Source organism: Trachurus japonicus, chromosome 8 (assembly GCF_045865225.1).
Source record: "Trachurus japonicus isolate A0001 chromosome 8, Traja_1.0".
NCBI classification, from domain to species: Eukaryota; Metazoa; Chordata; class Actinopteri; order Carangiformes; family Carangidae; genus Trachurus; species Trachurus japonicus.
The window spans coordinates 29,057,801-29,083,321 of record NC_140914.1 but is presented as its reverse complement, the minus strand read 5'-3'; the positions used below and the strand labels follow the sequence as shown (position 1 = coordinate 29,083,321).

Here is a 25,521-nt window from a genome sequence, read left to right as displayed (position 1 = left end):
CCACCTCTGCCTTTTGTTTTTCTCTGGTTTAGATAGATAGATAGATAGATAGATAGATAGATAGATAGATAGATAGATAGATAGATAGATAGATAGATAGATAGATAGATAGATAGATAGATAGATAGATAGATAGAGGGGGCAAGAGGAGAGGGGAGGAGGAAAAAGCAGCTCCCAGACTATGCTCCTGTGGGGGAGTACAGTGTGGGACTGGAAGGAAAAAACTCAGCAACATAAGCACATATAAGCACACAAGAACTCAAAAATAACTTGTTATAATGGCATTGAACCACTGTACAAGGTAACAGCGGATGGAAATGGGAGCTGAATTATGCATTCAGTGTTTGTATTGTGCATGCCCTGTGAGTGTATTTTGTTTCTTTTTCCCTATCTTGATGGTTTTTATAGTCACTGTTTCCATCATAGTCAGACACGCCCATCAGGTAGCTGTGATAACAGCTGTAAATGTATGAATGTGTTTGGTTCGGGCCACCAGCTCCACTCTGGTTTATGCTCGGACCCCTACCTTACTAGACTAACTATGGCTATGATTTATCTCATCATATTACTATGTCATTCAGTTAATTGTTTCAAGAGGAAACATCAGTATGTATGTGACATGAACAACAAGAGCCAGTGACTGCTGTGGAAAAACAGGTGTAGTTGTCCACATGCTTCCCTGTTCCCACCCATGGTGATAACAAGCCTCGTGTCCAACCTTTGGAACCAGCTTCACTTTATTATTCCTCTTTTTCCTCCAACTGTAGGCCTACCTGTACTTCCATTATCAATTCTACCAGTAGGTAGGCTACAGTTCAAACAAGTCTGTTCAGTCACTACAAAGTTGATTACATTAGCCTACATTAAGAATCTGTTTGTCTTTTTTCTCTGCACTGGTCTATTTGATCACTGATCCTTAGATTTCAGATGTAGGAGAAATATAATACACAAAGAATGCATTTGAAAGACAGCTTATTAGGAAACTGAAGCAACAGGCAGCATCCTGATTCACACACTCTGCTCCCAGGAAATTAGCTGCAGAGCTAATTTCCATTTAGAAATGGATTATTAACATTAGGATAAAACCCTCTGTTCACTGGGGCGGTGCTTAGCACAGTTGGTAGAGCACCCGCCCTATGTGTTGAGGCTACAGTCCTCACTGCGGCCCTGGTTCGATTCCCGCGTCGAGCGGCCCTATCCTGCGTGTCATTTCCTGTCTCTCTCAACTGTCCTATCAATACATGAAAAGCTAAAAAAAAAAAACCTCTGTTCACCGACCTGCTGGTTGATAATTCATAAGGTTAGGGTATGTAAAAGCAGGATATTAAAACATATAGGAACTTTAGGAACACTGTGAACACTGAACGCCATGGTTTTCAGTGAGAAATTTGAAACATGGAAGGAGTGAGACTTGGAGGGAAAGAAGGAAGAGGTGCAGGCATCCATGGGTGCAGGACAAAGAGGACATAGGCCTAGAAGACCAGACAGGAGACAGACACACACTTCAGATTGTTAGGATTTCCTCTTTTCTACATGTTCACCAGTAACATTAAAGCTGGTGACCGGTGAAACTACAAGTATAACTTCAAACAGAAATGTTTTGTTCTGTGTTTCAGAGTCAACGCTACAAAGTGTAAGGTAAAGAAAGGCCAAGCAGAACCCATTATCCTGGAAGTGGAGCAGCTGGGAACACTTTGACTGTGACACCGGTGTTATGACGTCACTTCCGTAAATACACATTTCCTCCTCTAGAGAAGAAACTTCCCATGTGCTCAGTTGTTTACTACGCAGGATATTAATTTACTGCCAAAGCAGCACATAATAAACCCTATAATCACGCGGACATCGAGCTGTGAGGACAGAGACACAATAATGTGAGCTGTCCGTCTTTTCCTTTAGCGGGACAAACAGTTAGCAGTTAGCAGTTAGCAGAGACGGTGGTCAACATGGAGATAGACGGCCGGGACTTCATGAACAGCCCCCCCGTCAAGACGGTCCGGTTCGGCAGCAGTGTGGCGGACATGTTAACGAAACACAAACAGGTGAGTGCTGCTGACGTCAGGCGGTGTGGTGAGTTCAGGTGCCGCTCGGTCACCGTGTAACACTGTGTCTGTCTTGTCTTGTCTTGTCTAGGGAGACTACAGCGACTACGAGCTGCTGAAGCACCAGCTGGCTGACCCCGACATCAAGGTAGAGTAGAGCTCTGACGTCACGTGTGAGGAGACCCTGATTTATATCCACTGGTCAAGCATGACATCAACACAACAAGTCATGGAAAACAGTGTGCAAGTGTCAAATGAAATAAACTGATTTAGAAAGAACTTTTAAAACAGGCCATAGATCCACAACAATAACAACAGCCACTTTTATAATTATTTCTCTGTTATTATTTCTTGCACTGGTGGGTATATATACCATCCGAGCAGGAAAATTGGTTTATTATTTGAAAAGTCAGTCTCCTAGATCTGAAACTCTGAATAAAAAACAACACATTTCCTATGGAAAGAACATTGCAAACCCTTGATAATACAGACATTCACCAGTTCCAGTGACTTGCTGGATCAAATCCTTGTTTTAGATGAAAAAGAAAACTCTTTCATTCTCATTATGTTTGAGAGACTGTCTGTTGTTGGAGCAGTGAAGTAACAGGAGCTGCTGTTTCTCCTCTGACAGGATGCTCAGATCATCAACTGGCTGCAAGAATTTCGGGGTTGTATCACCCAGCTGACTAAAGATCATGAGCAACTCATCTACGCTATCTTGGTGAGTGGGGGGCAGTGATTGGAGGGTGGGGGCTGCTGCCTTCAGGTGGTCTAAGTCATATCTTTCTTTATTGTCCACAATGTGGAAATTTGTCTTTGGCTTCACCACATAAAACCACATGATAACACACAATAAATAAATAATATGTCATTCAATACGCAAAGAAAGAGAGAGAGGTGAGCTCTAAAATGTCCTTGAATGCATTCATGAATTTAATATTGTAACTGCATTCAGTATGAATGACGTCTTATAAATATTTATCGTTGTTTTGGCAGCTCTATAGCGCCTTCCTGAGGGGAGTTTTTGAAATTCATTGGCCAGGGGAGGACTGGGATCAGCCAGAATCCTATGTGCTTTCTGTTCAACTCTAATGCCATAAATACATCCCAGCTGTTTCTGCTTCCTTCCGATGATTTTACTGGCCATTTTTATAATTTTTGCCAGTTTATATTGTAACACAGCATGTTTTCTACAAGACCCTGATAGACCCGATCCAAAATATTCTTACTCACATAAAAATAATTCAATTTTCTGATAAGATGCAAGCGCTGCATTGCCTTTTTAAAAATATACTCAGTGTTAAAAGTAAAACTAAGATTGCAATCAAAAAAAGTTCCTAAATATTTAATCTCCTGCACTACTTCAACCTGCTGATCGTCAGTCATTGCAGGTGGAAGATCTTCATCAATTCTCTGGTGACCTACAATAACCAGCTCCTTAGTCTTAGGCAGCTGTCCCTGCACCAACCAGTGAGCTCAGCAATATGATCAGAATATAAACAGAACTGTGAACACTTTTCTTAAACACAATATAAGCAACATGCAGGTTTGGTCAGAAGGGGTGGGTGGGGGGTGGGGGTCTTCAGTCATCAGATTGTTACTGTGTGTGGTCTGGACTTTAAGATGGATGTTCAAATGTTTTTAGAGTTGTAATGAATGTTTTGTTGGCCTCTGCTATTTGTATTTTATCACTGTATCATAACCTCAGTGTTTTTGTTCATTAAAATTGCACATTTTGAACATAAGGATATATCCTATGGTTACACTGATCATCATCATCATCATCATCTAGTTTGTATTATTTTTTCTACATAGTTTTATATTATTTATTGTACATTTTGTAATTAGTACACCTCTTGATATTGATGCTGCTGCCTATGTGCTTTTAATCGCCCCCCTGGGGATAAATAAAGTCTTTTGAATTTAATAGAATTTATTGAAAAGTCGCCACATTTACTTTTTAAACACCAAAGTCCAAAGACAAACCAAAGACAAACAGTGTAAGGCGCTGAGTGGTCCTAGAGACTAGAAAAGTGCAATGTGAGTCCATTGACCATTTCCCATAATACTCTGTTGTAGAGGCTTCCATGGGCGGGGCGGAGCCAGGCGGTGGTGGACGAGTACATGGCCTTCCTCAGTAACCTGGTGTCAGCGCAGACGGTCTACCTGTGCTCCTGCCTCAGGATGGTGGTGTCCCACTTCACTCCCAGTACGTTTCCCTCAGTGACTCTCTGAAGGAGCTCACAGGGATGTCAGAGCTGTGAGCTGAGTCAATATTATAGCTGCATTGTGATCAGTGAAAGTTTCGGCTTTTCACAACTATTTACATAATCACCTGATCACAATCATTTGAGCTGACTGCAGTCATCATAATGGTTTCCATTCATCTTTATAAAAACAGCTGGATGAAACTAACAGAAGTGTCAGATTTCACTATTTCCTCCACTGTTTTAGTTTTGACTTAATGACATCATCACGTTGCACCCTCATGGTTTAATGACACGAGTGGAGAATTAGTGCCACAAGCTGTTCATCTGTAGCTTCATTTCTAATATTCAACAGTTGCATTTTGATGAACACATCGGAGATCCGTGGGTATAGTCACAGTCAGGAGGTACCAGTAAGGAGAAGTGTGGCGGTTAGCGGTTCTGAAGTTAAACTCAGTCGCCCATAAAAGACGTGCTAACCCAATTGCCAAGTGGTCATTGACCTCTTGGCGAAACGGTTAGCATTGTCGCCCGTGGTGCGGGAGACCCGGGTTCGAAACCCACTTAGGGCAGGTCACAGAACAACATCAGTTACACATGCATAGATTTAGTTGCAAAGTCTAAAGATGAACAGAAATGCAGTTTTTTAAAATTTATATATCTATATGTTCCAGTGTGCTCTTCTTCTTTATAAGGTGTATGTGTATATTTAACTATGTTCAGGCTTATACCATAATAGTGACATAACATGATCAGAAAAAGACAATAACATCGTTAATTGCAACTATTTGTACAACAATTAATGGTAAACTAAAATGTCTGATTGTGACAGCCTTGTGCATGTTTTGTGTGTGTTACCACTGAAAGGTAAAAGACCTCATGTTGTACACTGTGTGTGTTTTCAGAGAGAGTGACCATCTGTGAAGGAGGGGTGGACATCTCTGACTCAGACGACGAGGATGAGAGTAAGTGCTGTCTTTGTTATTTCTGATGCAGGTGGCTTCTACGATGTGGTTGTTTTACACGTCAGACACGTGTGATCATGGCTCTGTTTATCAAGTTTGAACTGAACTGAACCGTTCTCTGTTTGTTCAGACCTCCCCAGGACCTTCAACCAGAGCCACCAGGCGCTGCAGCTCATCACCAGATACGTCCCATCGTAAGTCACCTGATGAGGAGCTCTACCACTTTATCTCTGTGAGATCATAAGAGGTGGTTTTAGGCAAGGCAAGGCAAGGCAAGGCAAGGCAAGGCAAGGCAAGGCAAGGCAAGGCAAGGCAAGGCAAGGCAAGGCAAGGCAAGGCAAGGCAAGGCAAGGCAAGGCAAGGCAAGGCAAGGCAAGGCAATTTTATTTGTATTGCCCATTTTTACAAACAGTTTGTCTCAAAGGGCTTTACATGGCATCATAACAACATCCTCTGTCCTTAGACCCTCACATCCACTGAGGAAAAACTCCAGAAAACCCTTTTAACAGGGAAAAACAGGAGAAACCTCAGGGTGAGAAACAGAGGAGGGATCCCTCACCCAGGATGGACAGACGTGCAATAGATGTTGTTACAGACAAGAAAACCGTTTATAACACAGAATGTGGAAAACAGAGAAATGTTAACAAGAGCTGATGAAGGCAGCTTCTGGTGGAAGTAAAGGCAGGGAGAGCAGGGCAGCTTAATGGGAGGACTGGATGGCAGACTGGTTCATGGGAAGGGAGGGCAGGCCGGTTTAAGGCCAAATTACAAAGTGCAACAGATAAAGATAATGACAGTTCAAAATGTGCTGAGAGGAGAGGAGAAGAAGGAGGGGAGAGGAGAGGAGAGGAGAGGAGAGGAGAGGAGAGGAGAGGAGAGGAGAGGAGAGGAGAGGAGAGGAGAGGAGAGGAGAGGAGAGGAGAGGGCTCCATGTAACCAGATGTGTCCCCCAGCAGTCTAAGCCTATAGCAGCGTAGCTATAAAATGGTTCAGAGCTACCTGAACCAGCCCTAACTAAAAGCTCTGTCATAAAGGAAGGTCTTAAGCCTAGACCTTGACGTAGCCCCTCCTTTACAACCAAGGAGGGACAGAGCTGTTTGAGACTCTTGGGAACTCTGATCAGTTCCCTTTGTTTGACATGTGAGGGGGCCGGGGCAGAGGCAGGGGGCTGCTGCTGATGGATGTGGTAAAACATCATCATTACATTGAATTTTCTGATCATGTGTGAACATAAAATGAAATTCATTCATGATTTTCTATCAGAAGAGTTTATTTACCTTTAATTGCATCGTCCATGTGAGTCATCATCATGTTGACATATCGGAGGATCATGTTTTGTGAAGGTCTAGATTTCATCTAGACTGTGATCCAGACCAGAAAGAACCTGCTGTAGTAAACTCCTCAATGAGGTTTTCTGACCAGTTCCCTTCACATTGAACTTTGTCAAGTTGTGAGTGTAGAAGGAGAAAAACAGGCTGGGTGTGTTGAATCCATATGATTGTTCAGGACATCCAGCAGTCAGTCATTCCAATGATGATCCCACCTCTGGCTCTTGTCTCCCCATGTCCTTGCATAGTCCAAACCTCCTCCTATGATCTTCATCAGATCAGATCTTCACACGCTGCTTTAATGTTTGTGTTTTGAGTTGCTCAGATCTGCTTCCTCCTTCCAGCACAAGCCGCTTCCTGATGCCCATTTTGCAGGAGAACTTCCCCTTCATCCAGAAATCCTCCAGAACCCTGGTAAGACACCACAGACCATGCAGCAGGTCCGGTCACATGACCACCGTCACCTCATCAGATAGAAAACATGGCCACAGAAGGAAAACCAGATTTGTTAGCCTGTGGAGAGCAAAGAGGTGGAGGGGAGTCTGATAGTCATCTCATGTTGCCAATAATCTATTCATATCCAATAATCTAAAATCAATATCACACTGATCAGGCCGTGGAAGTGGTAGAATGGCCACTCCCGCTTGATTGTGCCGTTATACATGTTGTTTTCTGTCTGAACTCACTCACTGTGTTACAGACTAATGAGAACTGTGGTGTTTGGGTGATTGACAGCGTGTTGCTCTCTACAGGAGTGCTACGTTCACAACCTCCTGAGGGTGACGGTGTACATCCCATCCATCAGACGGGAAGTCCTGGAGCTGATCATGGGGAAGATGCTCAAACTGGATGTGAGTGTTGAAAACGACACAGCTGCTCCGATGCTTTCTGGAGCAGGAGAGGGGAAGTCTTCGTTTGATAGTGAACTGTGAACGAATTTGTTAAAGGAGAAGTCATTAAGAGTCCTTCCGACGATATTTAGATCCATTCCAGAGCTGTGTATATCCATATAGTGGGAGTGATCAGGGCACCGAAATGCAGCCTCTAAATAACGCATTATCTGCCGTGAAACTGGTTCATTTCACCAACATGTTGTTATGATTCACCAGTGCTATTCCCCTCTGAGTCCAGAATTTCCTGTTATCGTCATCCGGGGTCTGTAGGTTGACCTACTGACCTCTGACCTGGATGATGTCATCTCTGAGAACGGTTCATTCACTCTGCCTCTTTGTGTATATCATTTTTATAATTGCAATACCCCTGAATAAACAGTACTGTTTTTTTCAGCTTGTTTACCTGGAATTTGCTCCTGCTAGTTTTGTGCAACATGGCTGAATATTTGTCAGATTTTGAGGTTGTGGACGACGACTTTGAATATGACAGATGTCCTTACAGAGGAGGATGTGGAGGTAGAGAGAGGAACATCTGGCTAGAGAACAACAAACCGCTGCACGTCCGTGAATAGATGGTAACTGGTGGTGTTCTTGTGGAATAGAGTGAATCATACATAACAACATATTGGTGAAATATGAGTTTTGTAGCATATAATGTGTTATTTAGAGGCTGCATTTCGGTGCCCTGATCACTCCCACTATATGAATATACACAGCTCTGGAATGGATCTAAATATTGTCTGAAGGATCCTAATGACACCAAAGTTCTCTGGGTGAGTAAACCAGAAATAAGGTCCAGGTTGTAAAAACAACAGTACTTCTCCTTTAATGGACAATGCAAATTCATTACTGTGCCTTCATTATTTTCTACTGCAAGATGTTGAATCAGGTTAGTGGATTCCTCAGGTTGGTGGTGAGTCCAGGGTTGTAATGTGTTGTGTGTTGTGTCTCAGGTGAGTGCGTCCCGGGCAGACATCGAGGAGGCTGAGGAGAAGATGGAGCAGAGCCGGAGGCCAGAGGAGCAGAGTGAGGAGGGGCTCTTCCACATGGTAACTAACTGACACAGCAGTCAACAATAGTTATGTTCATGTTTATCACAGATTAATTAAACTTTTTTAAAATGTATCTATTTTGCACGAACATATCATTTGAAATAGTATGAATAATCATTATGATTGGGATGTGCAAAGGGCAGGTATGAAACCCAAAAGGGCTTATATGAAAACCTCACCCAAGAAGAACATGTTCAAAAACCACATTTAGTAAGTAAAGACAAGAAAATAGGGAATACCGGTAATTAAATGATAACGAAAAATAAGTAGAAAAGTAAGTGATTATACAGTAAATATATGAAAGAAAGGAAAAATACATACAATAACAATAAATGTAATAATGAGAAGAAGAAAAAAACAAAAAACATGACAATAAATGTCTTATCATGTTTTATGGTACATGGTTTGACTGACGAGGTACTGTGATTAAGGATCTAAAGCCCCCGGCATTTACAACACAGGGAATCATCCAAAACATGTCAAGGAGTAAAGGTAAATAAGCAGAAATAATACTTCTTTTGTTTTTCTGACAGCAGACAAGTGATTGTTTTCATCCCTTGACATGTTTTGACGGTGTTCTTCCGTCTTCTTCACTACGTCAAGGTATGAAAAGAACCACTTACCTGCTATAAGGAAACCAATATTACCAAGTATTACAATGTGAGACATAATGAACCCTATTGAGCAACCAGAACAAATGTTTGTGGAGAAAATATAAATATATATTTTACATTTGCAGGTAAAAGACTTGTTCTACCACGCGTTTTTGAAGCTAAATTGAAAATATGGAAGGAACAAAAAGACGTGAAACATTGTAGTCCAGTAATTTTAAGCCAAAATGGGGGTCAACCTTGAACAAATTGCAACAGAAGCAAACTCAACTGATTTTGTATCCTCAACATGTCCTGAGTGAGGGAAAAAAAGCCCCAAAGAATCCCATTAGGGGAAAGTTTAGAAAAAGACCAAAATATAGGCCATGTCGTACCTGCTCCACTAAGGTGGCGGTCATCTTGAAAAATTGTAGCCATCTTCAAATTTCAAGTGGTTTCTTGTTGAGTGACCGATGGAGTCAACTCATCCCAATTTTCATGTTGGTACGGTCACAGCAACTTTATATATACCCGTGCAGTCAAAACGGATTTATGCAAATTTGCTCATGTTAACAAACAATTTCAAAAAACTTGTAATACATTTTTTGTTTGTCTTAATGTAAGTAGCCTAATCAACTGGGTAATTTTCATGGATATATCTAAAGGTTAAAATAATTAATAGGTGTATGAATGGGCTATATTTTGGTCTTTTTCTAAACTTTCCCCTAATGGGATTCTTCTGGGCTTTTTTCCCTCACTCAGGACATGTTGAGGATACAAAATCAGTTGAGTTTGCTTCTGTTGCAAGTTGTTCAACTTTTTCTCATAAAATGACTGGACTATTGTTGTCAATCATCATTTCTATCTGATGACTGTTGTTGTATGTCAGCAGTAAAATATAGTGTTCAAAACAAATGAAACGTCCACAAAGAGAGAAAATAATGTGAATGTATCAGAGTAGAAGAAGTGAGTCAGTGTGAACATGATGTGAAGAGGCTGCTGTGTTTGTGTTACTGTGTGTTGTGTCAGGACGAGGACGTGGCAGCAGACGAGTCCTCCAGGACGTCTGCCATGGCTCATCCAGAGGCTGAGAAGCTGGACGTCCTCATGTCTGTGATGATGTCTTACATCAAGGACATCTGCCACGACGCAGGTACGGCACACCAGCTGCACATCTGTCCGCCGTGTTTGTGTGTCTGTCTGTGAGCTGAGCTGTGACCTTCGCTGCTTTGTGTCTCTAGGCTCCCTGCACGTGGACAGGACCAAGGAACTGTACAGAGATCTGTTGAGCGTGTTTGACAAACTCATTCTGCCAACGCACGCGTCCTGCCACGTCCAGTACACACTGTTCTACCTGTGCAGCTTCAGACTGGTCAGTAAGCTGTCGCACACAGGATCACAGTTGTTGGTGTGTGTGTGTGTGTGTGTGTGTGTGTGTGTGTTCAGGGTCACAACAGCCTCTGTTTTCATATTACAGTTTTTCTCATATGCTTAGACACAATTCCTGGAACAACTCACCCTTTTCTCAAATCTTCACACATTTGACACAATTTTAAAGGGACATTGTGGAACTTGGAACCTGTTATCTATTCATGAAAATTGATTATTTCGTTCATTTGGTAATCTTGAAAAGTTTGGATCTAGATCAGACTGATGCAATCCAACTTTGCTTTGAACAACTGGGATACAAGTAAGACGGATTATGTGATCCTGGATAGCAAAAAAAGGGATTTCAATATCCAGATAATTTTCATCCAGATTACACCTTTTGAACATCAAATACTTATTTCCCCCACTGAATGTATGAAGTCCAGTCAACAGGTGGAGACAGACACACACACACACACAACCACCAGGGTGTCCGCGGGGTTTTAAAAAGTATTAAAAAGTGATAAATCAAAAAAGCAAAATTTAATGGCCTTAAAAAGTGATAAATTTGGTCCAAAGGTATTAATTTTAAAGAATAGGTATTATTTTTTTTCTTTTGGACAATGACTGGTTTTATTTTGATGAAATAGGCGTAATAAAATAAAGCATTACTTGCTTGCGCCGCTACTTCAAAAAAAAAAGGAATGATATTGACGTCATATCGATTCATTGTATTCATTGGCCGCTAGAAATCTAAAATCGTCTTCGCGCGCATAGTTGTCAGGCGGATAGAAGTGCTAGTGAATCTCTTCGGATTTTAGCGTGTGGCAAAACGTTTCGAATATGGGAAAATGCAAGTTTGCAGAAGACTTAAATTGAGATGACAGGCGCCTTGATGTAGCCTATGTGTGTCAATGTAGCTGCACGTCACGCGCCGCACATCCGATGTGCTCTTTTTTCATGCACTCGCGGCTCACAGCTCCATGAACCTTCTACCGCCAGCCCGGTGTTTAGTCGGACCGGGTCCGGGTCTGCTCCGTTTGAAAGGGCAGGAAGCCCCGAAGCGCTACAGATACAGACACCTGCAGCAGCTGCAGCTTCTACTGAGAGCTGAGGTCAGATGGAACGCACGTGAGACACAGACCGACGGTGCAGATGTGCGGACATTGTTGAAACTTTTCACACTGATGTAAAAAAAAACATATATATGGCCTACCACTGTGTTCTGTGACGGTAGAGACAGAACCAGGTATTTATTTAAAGAGTTAGTGAGGTGAGTTGGGTGAGGGAGGGAGGTGAGGAAGGAAGACGGAGCGAGGCAAACTGGGTGAGGGAGGGAGGGAGGGAGGTGGAGTGAGGTGAGTGAGTGAGGGGGGGGGGGGCAGGTGAGGGTGGGATCAGGGGAGAGAGGCTGGTGATTGAGAAAGACATGATAAGATATTTTATTTTTGATCAAATGTTCCTGATGACTTATGGATGATGCCCTGTTGTGCAACCGAGTCTCCTGGGTAATGGTAATGATGTAAGTAAGTGTTGGATGATAAAATCTATGTACATATCATAAAATCTTTCTGATTGATAGTTGGTGCAACTCGATGTTGTGGTGGTATTAAAAAAAATCTGAAGGTAGTGAAAAAAGGTATTAAATGGTAGTAAATTGACTCAAAGATTTGTGTATATACCCTGAACCACAGATCTTTAGTTTCATGACAGTATGGCCTTCTTTTGATCATTGCAGTCGTCTGAAACGAACACCAAGTATTTACACTTTGTGAAATATCCATCTCTAATTCTTCTAGAGACATGCAATACAAATCCACAGACTTCACTGTGTTACATGATGAGCTGGGAAGTGTGGAGCTGTTTATCATGTGTATTTAGTTTCATCTCTTGTGTTGCTCTGTCTCAGATGAAACTCTAATGGTGTGTGTGTCTCCTGTTGTGTGTTCAGGCCCTGGCCGAGGCCTTCCTGGACCACCTGTGGAAGATCCTGCAGAGCCCGTCTCAGCCCGCCGTCCTCCGCCAGACGGCCGCCGGCTACCTGGGAAGCTTCCTGGCCCGAGCCAAGTTCATCCCTGTGCTGTGAGTCAGTCCAGCCGTAGTGTCTACACACAGACTGCTGCAACACACCTCCATCAGCTGTTCTAACCCCCCCATCCTCTCCTTATCCTTCTCCTTCTCCCTCCAACCCAACAGCACGGTGCGCGCGTGTCTGGACCTGCTGGTCTCCTGGGTCCACGGCTACATGGACAGCCAGGACAGCAGCGGCAGACAGGCCTGCTGTGACATCAGCCTGCACGGGCCCTTCTACTCGGCCTGCCAGGCCGTCTTCTACACACTCATCTTCAGGCACCGGGCCATGCTGGGGGGCAACATGAAGAAAGGTCTGGATCCTCAACCACCTCCCATTCCACTCACTGCCCACAACCCAACATGAAAAACACCAAAACACTCTTATCTGTGTGTTTCAGGTCTGGAGTACCTGCAGGGCCTGAACCTGGAGCGGATCGTGATGAGTCAGCTGAACCCTCTCAAAGTCTGCCTGCCGTCTGTCACCAACATGTTTGCTGCCATCACCAGGTACACACACACACACACACACACACACACACACACACACACACCCTGACACACACCTGACACTGCTCAAAGTGAAGGTCACGTCTCAGTCTGTACGTTTACATTATAGTTGAGAAAACTGAATTCTGGCCTTAATCCGACTATAACTGGACGACTGAAGTTCATGTAAACGCGTTAATCCGACTAAAACACTCAGATAATGTGATTGGAAAGCGATTTTCTTCCGCGTGTATTCACCTTCAAGGTACATTGTGTAGGAATTACTCCCATCTAGCGTCTATCTCCCCCAGCCATCCTCAGCAGCAGGTGTGTGTGTGTGTGTGTTGCAGGAAGTACCAGGTGGTGTTCTGCTACACCATCATAGAGAGGAACAACCGCCACGTGCTGCCGGTGGTGCGCAGCTCTGCAGGAGGAGACGGCGTGAGCACCAACACCAACCCTCTGGACAGCTTCTTCCCCTTCGACCCCTACCTGCTCAACAGGTCCGTGTGGCATCCTGCAACAGCATCAGCTACTCCTCCTCATCCACACACATACAACATACTCACTTCCACATAACAAACATACATTTATACAGGAAAACTCCCTGAATGATAAACAAAACACAGAGGAAAATCTAATGGCCATCCTTTGACACTCAGATTTATATTCCGTACTTCAGTACTTCCTTAAATAATGTGATATTAATACACAAAGAAAACACATTAGTAAACATTGACTGTCTGAAATGACCTATCCTTATATTTTGACCACTTATAATAAACTTTATTTGTATAGCAGCACCTTTCAAAACACAGTTACAAAGTGCTTTACAGATCAAGTAAAAATAACATTGTCATCAAAAACATTTAGAAAAACAAAACCAAATACCTGATCTGCTTTACGGAGTGAGATAAAACAGTCAGGATAAAAGCATAAAACCATAAAACCATAATCAGCAGTATTGATAATAAAACAAATAAAATAAATGAAATAAAATCTAAATAAACACAATAGTGGTGGCAAACAACAGAGCTACTCTAAAAAGGCCTTCCTGTAAAAGTAGGTTTTAAGACTTAAAAGTGGCAGTGAGTTAGCTGACCTTAGCTCCTCAGGCAGGGAGTTCCACAGCTGTGGGGCTCTAATAGAAAATGCCCGATCACCTTTAGAGACTAGGCGGGCTGTGGGAGCAGTTAGAAGGGTCATCTAGAGGAGCGTAGGCAGCGACTAAGCTCATAGGGAACAAGTAGCTCTGAGATAAAAGAGGGGGCAAGGCCATGTATGGCTTTACAAGTAATGAGGAAAAGTTTAAAATCAATCCTAAATTTAACTGGTAGCAAGGACAGGTGTTATGTGGTCTTGTCTCCTTGTATTAGTTAAAAGTCGCGCAGCTGAATTCTGGACAAGCTGGAGACGGGAGATGGCCTTCTGACTCAGTCCTGCATATGTAACAGAGGGTCCGCGGTGCACTCACTCACCCATAAAGGACGTGCAAACCAGACTGCCAAGTGGTCATTGACCTCTTGGCACAACCGTTTGCATCGTTGCCCGCCGTGCAGGAGACTAGGGTTTGAACCCTAACCTGGGGCAGTCCTTACTGAAACACATCGCAGAGGGCCAGATAACATCGGCTACACATGTAGAGAATTACAATACACTTGTGTGTGGTGTGAGTCCAGACTCCTCATGTTAAATGTGTCCACACAGGTCCGGTCAGCTGATCGAGCCACTCTACCAGGTGTGGGAGGAGCTGTCAGACGTGGAGACACTTCCTGCAAAGACAGGCAAACAGGTGAGAGGAGGAGAACTCCAGCAGGTCACCACAGGAAACATTGTCTCACCTGTGTTAATAAAGTGCTGCACTGTACCTTTAAGCGACTGAGTGAGTGACAGGTACAGGTACTATATGTGTGTAAAGTCAGAGCATGAAAGGAGCCTGGTGTAGGGTGTGCTGTGTCCTCCCTGTTGACTGTTGGCTGAGGTTGTCCACTCTGTCCGTCAGGGCGCGAAGGAGGACGAGGACGACTTCCTGACTGAAGAGACACCCAAAACAGAGGGCATTGTGGGAATGACTCCCAGCTCCTATGACTCCACCCTCCACAGCCCGTGCAGCATCGGTTCACCGCCCTTCGGCTTCCAGAGAACGCTCTAGTCCCTCATCATGCTGCGACTCTCCATGGCATCACACACTTCATGTTTAACTTATAAACTTGACATGGAGAGAGAGGAGCAGACCACCACATCATGACTTCACTAACAAGAGACAAACTGTTTGAAATAACTATGAACTCTACACACACAGATATCCAAGATGTTAAAGTGACACAGGACTCAACTGTGTCTGTCTGTCTTTGTTTTCTACTCTGGAAACTTTGTGTATAATATATAAAAGAGATGAGAAGGGAGGAGGTGGTGATGGGAAATGTAGTCAGGAAACCTGATCTTAATATTACAGGACAATTTTCTAAAACAGCTGAAAGTTTAACTTCAGCTGAATATTTTTGTACAGGACGAGGAGGACAGAGGACAATGAGGACAGCAATGTTGTTGGTCTCACATAGACTTGAATAAATGTCCTGTGGGATGTTACTGTTACTGTACAGTTGTTCTTGTGTTCATCTATTTACGTTTGTTGACCAAATTTCTGCGAGTGTGGGATGTGGTCACATCCTTCACTGTGGCTCTGCTACAATAAAATACCTTCTGTTGGGTTGTTCTCATCGGAACACCATGTATGTGTGTGGGGGTTAAAGGTGGCGTACACCTAGGCCTGTCACAATTATTACATAATGACCTGATCAAGATCATTTGAGCTGGCGATCATTTTGCTTAATGGTTAAAAAGGTTTCCATTAGTCTGTATAAAACTAACAGATGTCAGATTTGGTCGCTTTTTCCTCGTCGTTTTCCACCGTTTGAGGTTTGACTGGTCCTCCTTTTTTTTTTTAAAGTGTATTTTTTGGCGTTTTTGCCTTTATTCGATAGTACATAGTGAGATAGACAGGAAAGGGGGAGGCAGAGAGAGGGAATGACATGCATCTGCCCGACGCGGGATTCGAACCGGGGACGCCTGCGTTGAGGACTGTAGCCTCTACATGGGGCAGCCGCCTTAACCACTGCGCCACACACCGCCCCTGACTGGTCCTCTTTTAATGACATCATCACGTTGCGGCCTCTTAGCCACAGACGGTTTATCTGGACTGCATTTCCATGAGCATCTATTGACATTAGGCAAGGTAAGTTTATTTGTATAGCCCATTTTTACAGTTTGTCTTAAAGGGCTTTACACAGCATCATGACAACATCCTCTATCATCATCTCATTAGCATCATGGATTTAGTTGCAAAGCCAATAAATGGCTCTTCTTCTTCATAAGGTCTGTGTGTATTAATAAACTATGTTACATCTTATCTTATAATATTAGTGGCATAACATTTTTAGAAAAAGACAATTACATAGTTAATGGCAATTAATCAACAACTAAATTTCATGATTGTGACAGCCATACACAGGACAGGACAGGTGACTTGTCCAATGACTGGACCTTTTTCTGTTAAACGGATAGTTCAACATTTTTGCCAAATTCGCCTATCACCATAATCCCTATAGTCATAGCAGTAGGTTCATCACCTTTAGTTTTCGGTGCATGTTGTTTTTAGATCAGCGGGGCAGAGACGTGAGCTGCTCAGTGAACACAATGGAGGTGAACGGTACAGGTCCCCTGTCCCTCATCAAACTCATCAAATACACAACCCAACAACTCCACAACGCTCTGGTGGACAAGTTGTGACCTGCACATTCACCACGCTGTGAAATTATAATGGAACATTATGAGACAGAGTTGATTTCAAGGCAAATGTGTAGCTGGAACTACATTCCAGACACGGCTGCTGGGCGGAGTGATTTCAAAAGCACAAGTAGTTCCAAGTATTTGCTTCATGTGTTGTAGTGCTACATTATTATTTCAATCTCAAAACGACATGCACAGATAATTAAAGGGATAGTTCAACATTTTGGCAAATTCACCTACTGCCATAATCCCTATAGTCATACACTGTAGGTGTAGGTTCATTACTTTTAAGCTAGGCTCAAGTAAATGGTCATGAAATGTAACAAATTGGAGAGCTAACCACTTTCTTTTTACAGTCCTTATTTTGAGTCCCCATAACAGCCATGGTTCTTTAAACCTGTCATTCCCTCCGCTCCTGTGAAATACAGAGAAATACCATGTTGGAAATAAACAAGGAGCCGGTCCAGTCAGTTATTCCTTTAATATAAAACAGTAACAGAAATAACATGAGGCCACACCAAAGATGCAGTCTGGTCGAACTACAGGACGAGTCTTTGAAAGCGTTTGCATCTGTCTGTAGAAATAAAACCAGTGCAGCCTACGACTGATGTCTGTCTAGACTCTGTGACTAACAAACACAAGTTACACAGCTGGAGCTACAGCCACAGTAAAGCCACTCGTCAACATGAACCATGCAGTGACATGAAGCTGCTCGAGTCCAGTAGCTTTCGCAAAACGCCATTCTTTGCCTTTAATAATGAGTAAGGGCACAAGGAGAGAGAGCATGATGGGAGAGGGACTGTTGTTGTCTTCCTAACAGCTGGTTCTGGCTCTGTGGCACAGCTAAACCCGTGACAGTGTGAGGAGGCAGATGGCTGGCAGCCAGTTATTATGACGGAACCGGCTCAGGATTGTCCTCTCCAAGCAAAACAAGTCCTTTACATGCAAATCCACGGAGCAAATCTATGTGTGTGGTTAGAAAAGAAGTCAGGCAGGAATATTAACAAGGTGTACAGCAACGTGTGTGTGTGTGTGGAGGACTCGGTCATGCAGATCCTCCAACAACCACCTGCTCTCAGACCAACACAGAGAGGATTCCAGCAGACGTATTTTGGCAGAGCACGAGTCATAGAGACTTCTGTACATGTGAGTGAGTCCATGGGTCATGGCTGAGTTCAACACACCCCACCGCTGGGAGCCCACACAGGGACGCAACACACTGATTTGATGTGTGTGTGTGTGAGGAAGCTTTGGCATCAAAACGTTGGCTGCGCTGTGTTCAATCAGTGGCCGTGAGCCGACGGTTTATTGGATTTGGTTGAAGTGGTGTCGGGTGGCGTCACGTCTGGCTGTGGTGTTGCTCGGTCATGGGTCGGGGGCCTCTCCAGCGTTGCCCTGGCCTCCCGCCGTCCCCTCTGGCTCTCTGCTGCTCACATCTGAGGAGGGCCGACATCTGGGAGCGCCGCTGCCTCTGACGCGTTCTCTGCTGCTGCAGGTCACAAACACACAGCACTGATCATCATCTTTAATCAACACAATGCATTTGGTGTTTCTGGAACAGGAGCACAGGCACAGATGAATCCACCTTTTTCCAGACTTCACAAACGGAAGCTGGTTTTGCTGACATTAAAGCCCCAGTATGTAACTTATTTGGCTTTTTATTAGCAAAAATCAAATATTGCTTTCATAAATACGTATTTCACTGAAGTCGAATCGCATCCGCATACAAATGAAAGCTTTCCTTAGAATGAGTTGTTACAAGTCGTTACAAATACATAAGAACCGAGGCGGCCATGTTGCATCGCCATTTTTTACGTTGAGTGGCAGCGTGACCGTAGGTAACCATAGAAACTCAGCGGAGCTGTCGGCTCGGGAAGAAAGTTTTCCAGGTAGCGCCTGTTAAAACTGTCACCACTGTGTAGTGTGAGGAAGGACGGAGGCACTTATGTTGCATTCAGGTGCATTCAGGCAGACGGCCGTCGGCAAACCAACCGGATGTCATTTTACTCGACGAGAGAAAGACGGTAAAACGTGGGTCAGGTAAACAATACGACATCACCATGACAACATATTGTCACGCCTGTATTGTTTTGCTTTGTGCTGGCGGACCACTTGTTTACATAGAGGCTTGTTTATCCTGTTACATGCAGCGTCTGTTGTCTGTCTGACGTCTGCCCGATTTCACGTGAATGCAACACGCTAGATGGGGGGAATTCCTTCCTACATATTATACCTTTTACTTTCACTTTCGCCAACTTACCAACTGGAGCTTTAATGAGTAGTAATTGATCTTGATAAAACATCTGAAAAATATATATGTTGTCTGACTTCAGTCGATGTCCCACATACACAGTGTGATCAGTTCAAGGTTTGAGAAGCTGATGTGTTTTCTTGTTTATTAACACAGCTCCATGTCTCCTCTCTGACCTTTGCTGTCAGCAGTGACGCTGCTGACTCCCTCCACCAGCTCCTTGGCCTCCACAGCCAGCTGGAACGCAGGGTCAGGAAGTGGTGACGGGGTGTCGGGGCTGTCGGTGGCTGGAGATGACCTGTTGCTCCTGACAACACACACACATACACACACACACAGAGGAGGAAGGATTACAACAGCGCTCATACTGCAGAGGTGGGGGCTGATAATGTGACGTTCAGGGTCTCTTACCCGCCTTCTCCTCCAAACAGGCTCGGTGTTGTCAGCACTTTGTGGACGTTCTGAGGGGAGAGATAATGTGTCAGTTTAACAACGTTATGTGACACAGGGATTTATCAGTGTCATGAGAGAGAGAGAGAGAGAGAGAGAGAGAGAGATGAAGTGTTTTCAGATGGAGCTGAGGAGAAAGAGACCAGCTGACCAGTATTATCTAACAGGTTCCACGCATGAGCTCAGAAGTCAGTACAACTTTGTGTTTGTCTGTGCTGGTTTATCAAACTGCAGTGAGCCCTTCAGCCAGTAGGGGGCAGACTGGCTCCATAGCTGTCTAGTGATTGGCTCAATCTGCCTAGTGCCCAGCGGGTCTGCAGCACAGGCAGAACACACTGATCATTATGGAGGGAATTCCCATTTACCACCAGTCTTAAGGCCTGATGAAGGTGCTGATGTAATCAATCATCAACAAGCTGCTTCATGTTTGACTCTTGAGAAACTGACCTATATTGTTAGAAAGAAGAGGGCTTCTGATTTTACAACATGTGGAAGATATTTCTGGAACTGTTGAGAAAAGGAGATATGAAGGAGGCAGTGGGAGAAGGAGATAATGAAAAATATTTAATTTGTTGTTGGGAATGTACTGTAACCTACATTAAGAACAATTTATTTTTATTTTTTAGTATTATTTTTATTTTTTCCATTTAATAGGCTACTAATTGCACAGTAATTTGTTGACTAATTAATGCGGTTTTGATTGATTGATTTTTTATTTTATTTATTTATTTATTTATTTTGATTATTTATCTTTTGCTATCTTCATTCATTTAATTATTAATTTATTTTAAAATCAATATAATATATATTAATAATGCATATTAATACTACTGAAAAAGTATTACTAATATTTTCATTACTGCCATATGTTTAGGGCAGTGGTTCCCAACCTTTTTTGGCTTGTGATCCCTTTTTGACATCACAAATTTCTGGCGACCCCGCTATCATGTTGTGCAGTCACGTGATCGCGGCCAATCAAGATGCGCCAGCTCAGATATTTGCATTTTATTTTAACTCAATTTATATTTGAGAAGGTGAAAGTATAGAATATAGTTGTTTAAGATTGTGTGTGGTGTTTGTAATCATAATTTTAAAAAGAATAATAATTGGTTTAAAAAAAAAAAAATCAGTCATTTTTTTAATCAATTACTAGACGTTTCAGGCGACCCCATTTGAATTTCAGGCGACCCCACGTGGTGTCCCAACCCCAAGGTTGAAAAACACTGGTTTAGGGTGAGCCGGTGCATATTCTCATTTGCCCAGGTCATAGTATTTCAAAGGAGGTTAAATCGAAAGCAACTGGACTTATTATTTGTCTAGGAAGACGTTTCACCTCTCATCCAAGAGGCTTCATCAGTTCATGTACGCAACTGACCAGGCTGGGACTGATCAGTTCATGTACGCAACGGACCAGTCCCAGCCTGGTCAGTTGCGTACATGAACTGATGAAGCCTCTTGGATGAGAGGTGAAACGTCTTCCTAGACAAACTTTACAACGACTTATTGCCCTATTAGACACAATCTGTGACTCAATGCAGGAACAACAGACTGATTGCAGGAGCCTCACCTGAGCGAAGCACAGCAGTTTCTTGTTGGAGATCTCCAGGTGTTTCCTGCTCAGCTCAGACTTCCTCAGCTGACAGTCGATGGTTGTCAGCCTCTTGTTCAACACCAGCACATCCTCCTGACAAACACACACACACACACACACACACACACACACACACACACACACACACACACACATCACCACTCAGTGTGTGTCAGCACTCGTACACCATTGATTTTGTTGATGACCTTTTGAGGTAAGAGAGACTAGATCAGAGCGAACTTCAGATCCGGTTGTTTATTTGGCATCAGAAACATCTCTCTCACAGCTCTCAGAACAGTTCATGTAATTCTCATAATCTCACCTGTGAAAAGCCTCTGAAACAACCAAAACCTTGTTAATGTGTTGAAAGCTGCTAAGTCAGTCAATCAATGTTAATTAAACCTTTTCACCAGGGCTTCAAAGCCCAAACAGCAAATGTTTGTTTTTTGATAAAAACCTGACTTACTTAAAAAACATATTCAGACACAAACTGCAGCAGAGTTTGCAGGCACAGAAAAAGAAATGTATTAGCAGACCACTGGACTGTCTGTATGTATACACGAGACTGTGAAAGACAGAAGAGCCTCAGAACAAGGTTTACTGCTGGACATGAACTCACAACCATCAACTCTGTTGTTTCCCTCCACCAACTCCTCTTACACATCTGGGTGAGATTATATCAGTTATGGACTAAACTGGGTTGGTAACCTTGATCTTTGACCCATCTAACCCTAACTGAGCAACCTACACATTAAAACCTCCTATTGAACTTTTCAAATCCTGTTCAAACCTGTATCATTGGCAAAACATGAACTTATCAAAAACTATCAGTGTACAATGAGATTCTCATGTATACTATTACAGGATATTTATTTTTCATGCATTGACATGTGATCAGCTATTTAATGACACCATCCAGGACAGAGTTCAGTAGGTCAACCTACAGACCCCGGATGTTGATAACAGCTAACCCCGGACTCCGAGGGGAATAGCACTAGCATATCATAACAAAATATTGGTGAAATGAACGAGTTTCACTGCAAATAATGTGTTATTTAGAGGCTGCATTCCGCTGCCCTGTACACTCCATTATATGGATATACGCGGCTCTCTGCTGGATCTAATTTTGTCGGAATGACTTGTCAGTGCTTCCCATTAATTAACGAGACTGCGGCGGCCCGCCACAGTCTCTCACAGAAAAAAAAAAAAAATTGAAAAAATTTTTTTCAATTTTTTTTTTTTTTTTTCCTCACGTGTGTCTACGTGCCCGCACACAAGAGAGGCGGCAATTTGAGAGGCTGACTGGCAGAGATGAGAGCTAGTGAAACGCTAGCATGGTTATTTAAAACACCATCTCTGATCTCTGCCTGCACATAGATACACAGACAGGGGCGCACGCTAAATGCACTATATGGCGCTAATTGCTCAGCTGCAGCGCTATATCGCCTCCCCCCCTCCGTTGGACGAACGACCCCCCCTCCCCCCGTTGCGCCATGGTCTCCTGAAATCCTGTGGGAAACACTGCTTGTAATGACACCAAACTTATCTGGGTGAGTAAATGATCGCATTTTATGCTAGAAATAAGGTCCAGATTGTAAAAAATGGCAATTCCCCATTAAACTAGTTCATATGTTAGGGACTCTCCTTTTCTGTCACGCCACTCCACTAATCAGATCTCGCTACAATCAGCCAATCACATCGTCCCTGCCATACGGTGAATCCAGGTGAATTGCTGTGACCTCCTGGAGTCTGATGACCAAAGACTCTCATCTGTCTTTCCTGTCTTTCCTGCATGACATGATGTTATGTGTAACAGAGTCAGGCTGACTCCTGTGTGAAACACACCTTGCCGGGCTCCAGTCCTCGTGCTTGCCTCTTGCTGGCCAGCTGGTTCTTCAGGTCTATGATCTCAGCCTCCAGCAGCTGGATCACCTCCTCGTAGTCCTGCTCAGCGCTGCTGGTCTGCCGCTGCACCGCCTCGGCCTCGGCCACCTGCAGACGACTCTTCAGACGAGAGTTTTCCTCCACGGTCAAACACGCTTTCTGAAGACAAGAGAATTACAAAATCAACCTCAGTCATGGGATGTAAAACATACACTATGTCCACCATGTTGAGAGGACCACTGTGGACGCTCATGTCTCACCTCCGATGTCTTCTGCAGTTCATCCTCCAGAGCTTTCTTGCTGTGCTCCATGTCCTTCAGCATCACCTGTAGTAGATAGAGACCAGCAGGGTTTTACAGCTGGGAAACCAGACTACACAACAGATCAACCCCCTCTGACCTCTTCAACATGGTGGATGTCGATCGATAAATCAACAAGCTGAGTGCCACCTCAACATTCACTTCCAGTTGGCCAGTGTTTGATGACTCTGTTTAAGTTTATTTGTTACCATAGTTTTCCTTAGTTATTGTTGTTCACTAAAACTGACATGTTTTGGGTCATGGTCAATTACAGCAAGACGTATTTGCTTTTTGATATTATCCTCCTAAACTCTACATGTGTCATCATCTTGGTCTCTGAAACCTGACACCTGAACTTTCTGCTCACAGGAGCCACACACACTGGGTCTCATTCAGGAAACAAGAGCAGAACGGATTTCTGTGTAAACTGTGTGCAGATGGAAATGTCTGTGGATTTCATCAATCTTTTAGTAGCACTGATCTTTTTGTAGCTACTCACAAAATCTACACCTGCTCCTGACTGTGTGTAGCGCTTGTGTAAATGTAGGAATGCACAGAAATACTGTTTGTAGCTGTTGGAAATTTGTATTACTCTCTATTATGTAGGACAATACGCTGATGCCTTTGAAACACGTACAATTGCAATCAAAATGATTCAACCCCCACTGCAAATTAGGTTTATTGGCAAAATGTACAAACTAGTAGATGTTTGCAATAAACAAATCAAACAAAACAATTGAACTTGATTTGAGTATAATTACTTGGATGTGTCTCTTGTCTTCAGACACCCTGAAGAAGGCGCAAGCCGACACGCGTTGGTGTTTTTTAAACTGTGCCCCCTAAAATAAAGGGTTTTTAACTTTTTCAAACCAACCTGAGTGCCTGCACTTTTTTCTTTTTAACGATGAGAAATACAGGTTCCAGGACCTCCTTCTAGGTGGTCAGGGTCTCCTTATATGGCTTATATTGCTGATCACTGGGGGCGTGCTGTTAATTTACAATGGGTTGGTCTTCATGATCTTACACACGTGCTTACGATAATCAAATGTTTCATGAAGGAGACCCAGTATGAGCTGAGAGGTTGTTATACGATAGAGTCAACAATGTTGTGTGGCTCAACATCAAATGTCATCAAATGTTTGATACAGAGGACCTGTCTGTTCTGATCACACTGTGTGTGAGTGTGAGTTCACCTTGAGCTGTTTCATCTGGGTCTGCAGCTGCTTCACCTCCGTCTGAAACTGCTCCATCTCCTCACTGCTGTAGCTGCACTCTGACTCATATGTCTGCACACACACACAGAAACAACATGAAGAGAGAATTATGTCCCTGTTCAGTTCTATCATGTTACATTCTCACTACAGACCACCAAGGCAGAGAAAACAGGAACAGTAAAAGGCAAAAACAGACTGATTTTCTTTTTTTTCTGAGGTACACCAATATTTACAGATAAAAATGTGCATGTTCATACGGGCTCTCTCTGACACAAACAGCTCCTGTTCAGTTTAAGAGTCAATTGTTGGTGCTGTAAATATTCTAAGTTTTACAGATAGTGAACTGTCTTCTGTCTTTAGATCATTAAAGCGTTGCTCATTGTGTTGTGTTGCTCGTTGCCAGAGGCTGTGCAGATTGAGAGAAGCTGTGGCTGCAGCTTACAGGTGAGTGGAAGGCCGACGTGTCCATCAGGCTGGCTGCTTCATGGTAGGAGAACATGAAGGGACCCGACCCTAGACCCAGCTCCTCCAGGTCCTCCTGCAGGACGCTGCGTATGGCCTCCACAAAGTCTGAGAGTCAGCAGACAAACACAGAAAGAGCAATGTTTTCTATGGGAAAGCCAAAGTTCCCATGGTAACAAAGGGGACAATTAAAAAAATCTATGGTCAGAAATGGTTCAAATGCAAAGTCTCAGTAATTCAGAGAATTTAAAGAGGTGTAATAAACACACATGTAACTATTTGAACCATTTTAATAGAGATGATGAGATGTTTAAAAGTTAGTTTGTATCGAGTGCCTTTGAAAGACGAATGAAAGAGCTGCATGGTGTTTCATATTATCACATGTTGAAATTATGTAGATGATGACATAGATCTAAAATAACAATGACTCTGCTGCACTTTACTCTGTAATACAATAGAGTGGTCTAAGAAGAACCGTGTCGGATGATTATTTACTACAGAATAGATCTATTAGAATGATCATTTAGAGACAGACCTGTAATTGTTAAGGTTGACACCTTTAAATCAGCAGTTTCAG

The 25,521-nt window shown here is 43.2% G+C and overlaps 2 protein-coding genes across 6 annotated transcripts in view; one reads left to right on the top strand and one right to left on the bottom strand.

Annotated features, from left to right (window-relative positions):
* Nucleotides 1–1,722: 1,722 nt before the first annotated feature.
* Nucleotides 1,723–15,359, top strand: rrn3 (RRN3 homolog, RNA polymerase I transcription factor). Its single transcript, XM_085785133.1, has 17 exons — nucleotides 1,723–2,042; nucleotides 2,134–2,190; nucleotides 2,674–2,763; nucleotides 4,122–4,251; nucleotides 5,155–5,214; nucleotides 5,345–5,408; nucleotides 6,887–6,956; nucleotides 7,295–7,393; nucleotides 8,389–8,484; nucleotides 10,107–10,230; nucleotides 10,319–10,449; nucleotides 12,397–12,527; nucleotides 12,642–12,829; nucleotides 12,917–13,025; nucleotides 13,355–13,507; nucleotides 14,712–14,796; nucleotides 15,007–15,359. The coding sequence occupies exons 1-17, from the start codon at nucleotides 1,947–1,949 to the stop codon at nucleotides 15,154–15,156; spliced, it is 1,833 nt and encodes a 610-aa protein (XP_085641259.1). The 5' UTR covers nucleotides 1,723–1,946; the 3' UTR covers nucleotides 15,157–15,359.
* A 1,901-nt stretch (nucleotides 15,360–17,260) lies between these two features.
* LOC146983518 (syntaxin-binding protein 4) overlaps nucleotides 17,261–25,521 on the bottom strand; it is a 98,558-nt gene continuing 90,297 nt past the window's right edge. For 4 of the 5 annotated variants that reach the window (XM_085785126.1, XM_085785130.1, XM_085785129.1 and 1 more), the window contains 8 exons: nucleotides 24,925–25,052; nucleotides 24,462–24,554; nucleotides 23,230–23,295; nucleotides 22,931–23,128; nucleotides 21,062–21,178; nucleotides 19,456–19,505; nucleotides 19,221–19,351; nucleotides 17,261–18,282 (listed from right to left, as the gene is read on the bottom strand). In XM_085785126.1, coding sequence (XP_085641252.1) covers nucleotides 18,224–18,282; nucleotides 19,221–19,351; nucleotides 19,456–19,505; nucleotides 21,062–21,178; nucleotides 22,931–23,128; nucleotides 23,230–23,295; nucleotides 24,462–24,554; nucleotides 24,925–25,052 — 842 coding nt within the window. In that variant the 3' untranslated portion in view covers nucleotides 17,261–18,223. The remainder of the gene's footprint in view (nucleotides 18,283–19,220; nucleotides 19,352–19,455; nucleotides 19,506–21,061; nucleotides 21,179–22,930; nucleotides 23,129–23,229; nucleotides 23,296–24,461; nucleotides 24,555–24,924; nucleotides 25,053–25,521) is intronic. The other variant, XM_085785127.1, reaches the window with a different exon arrangement.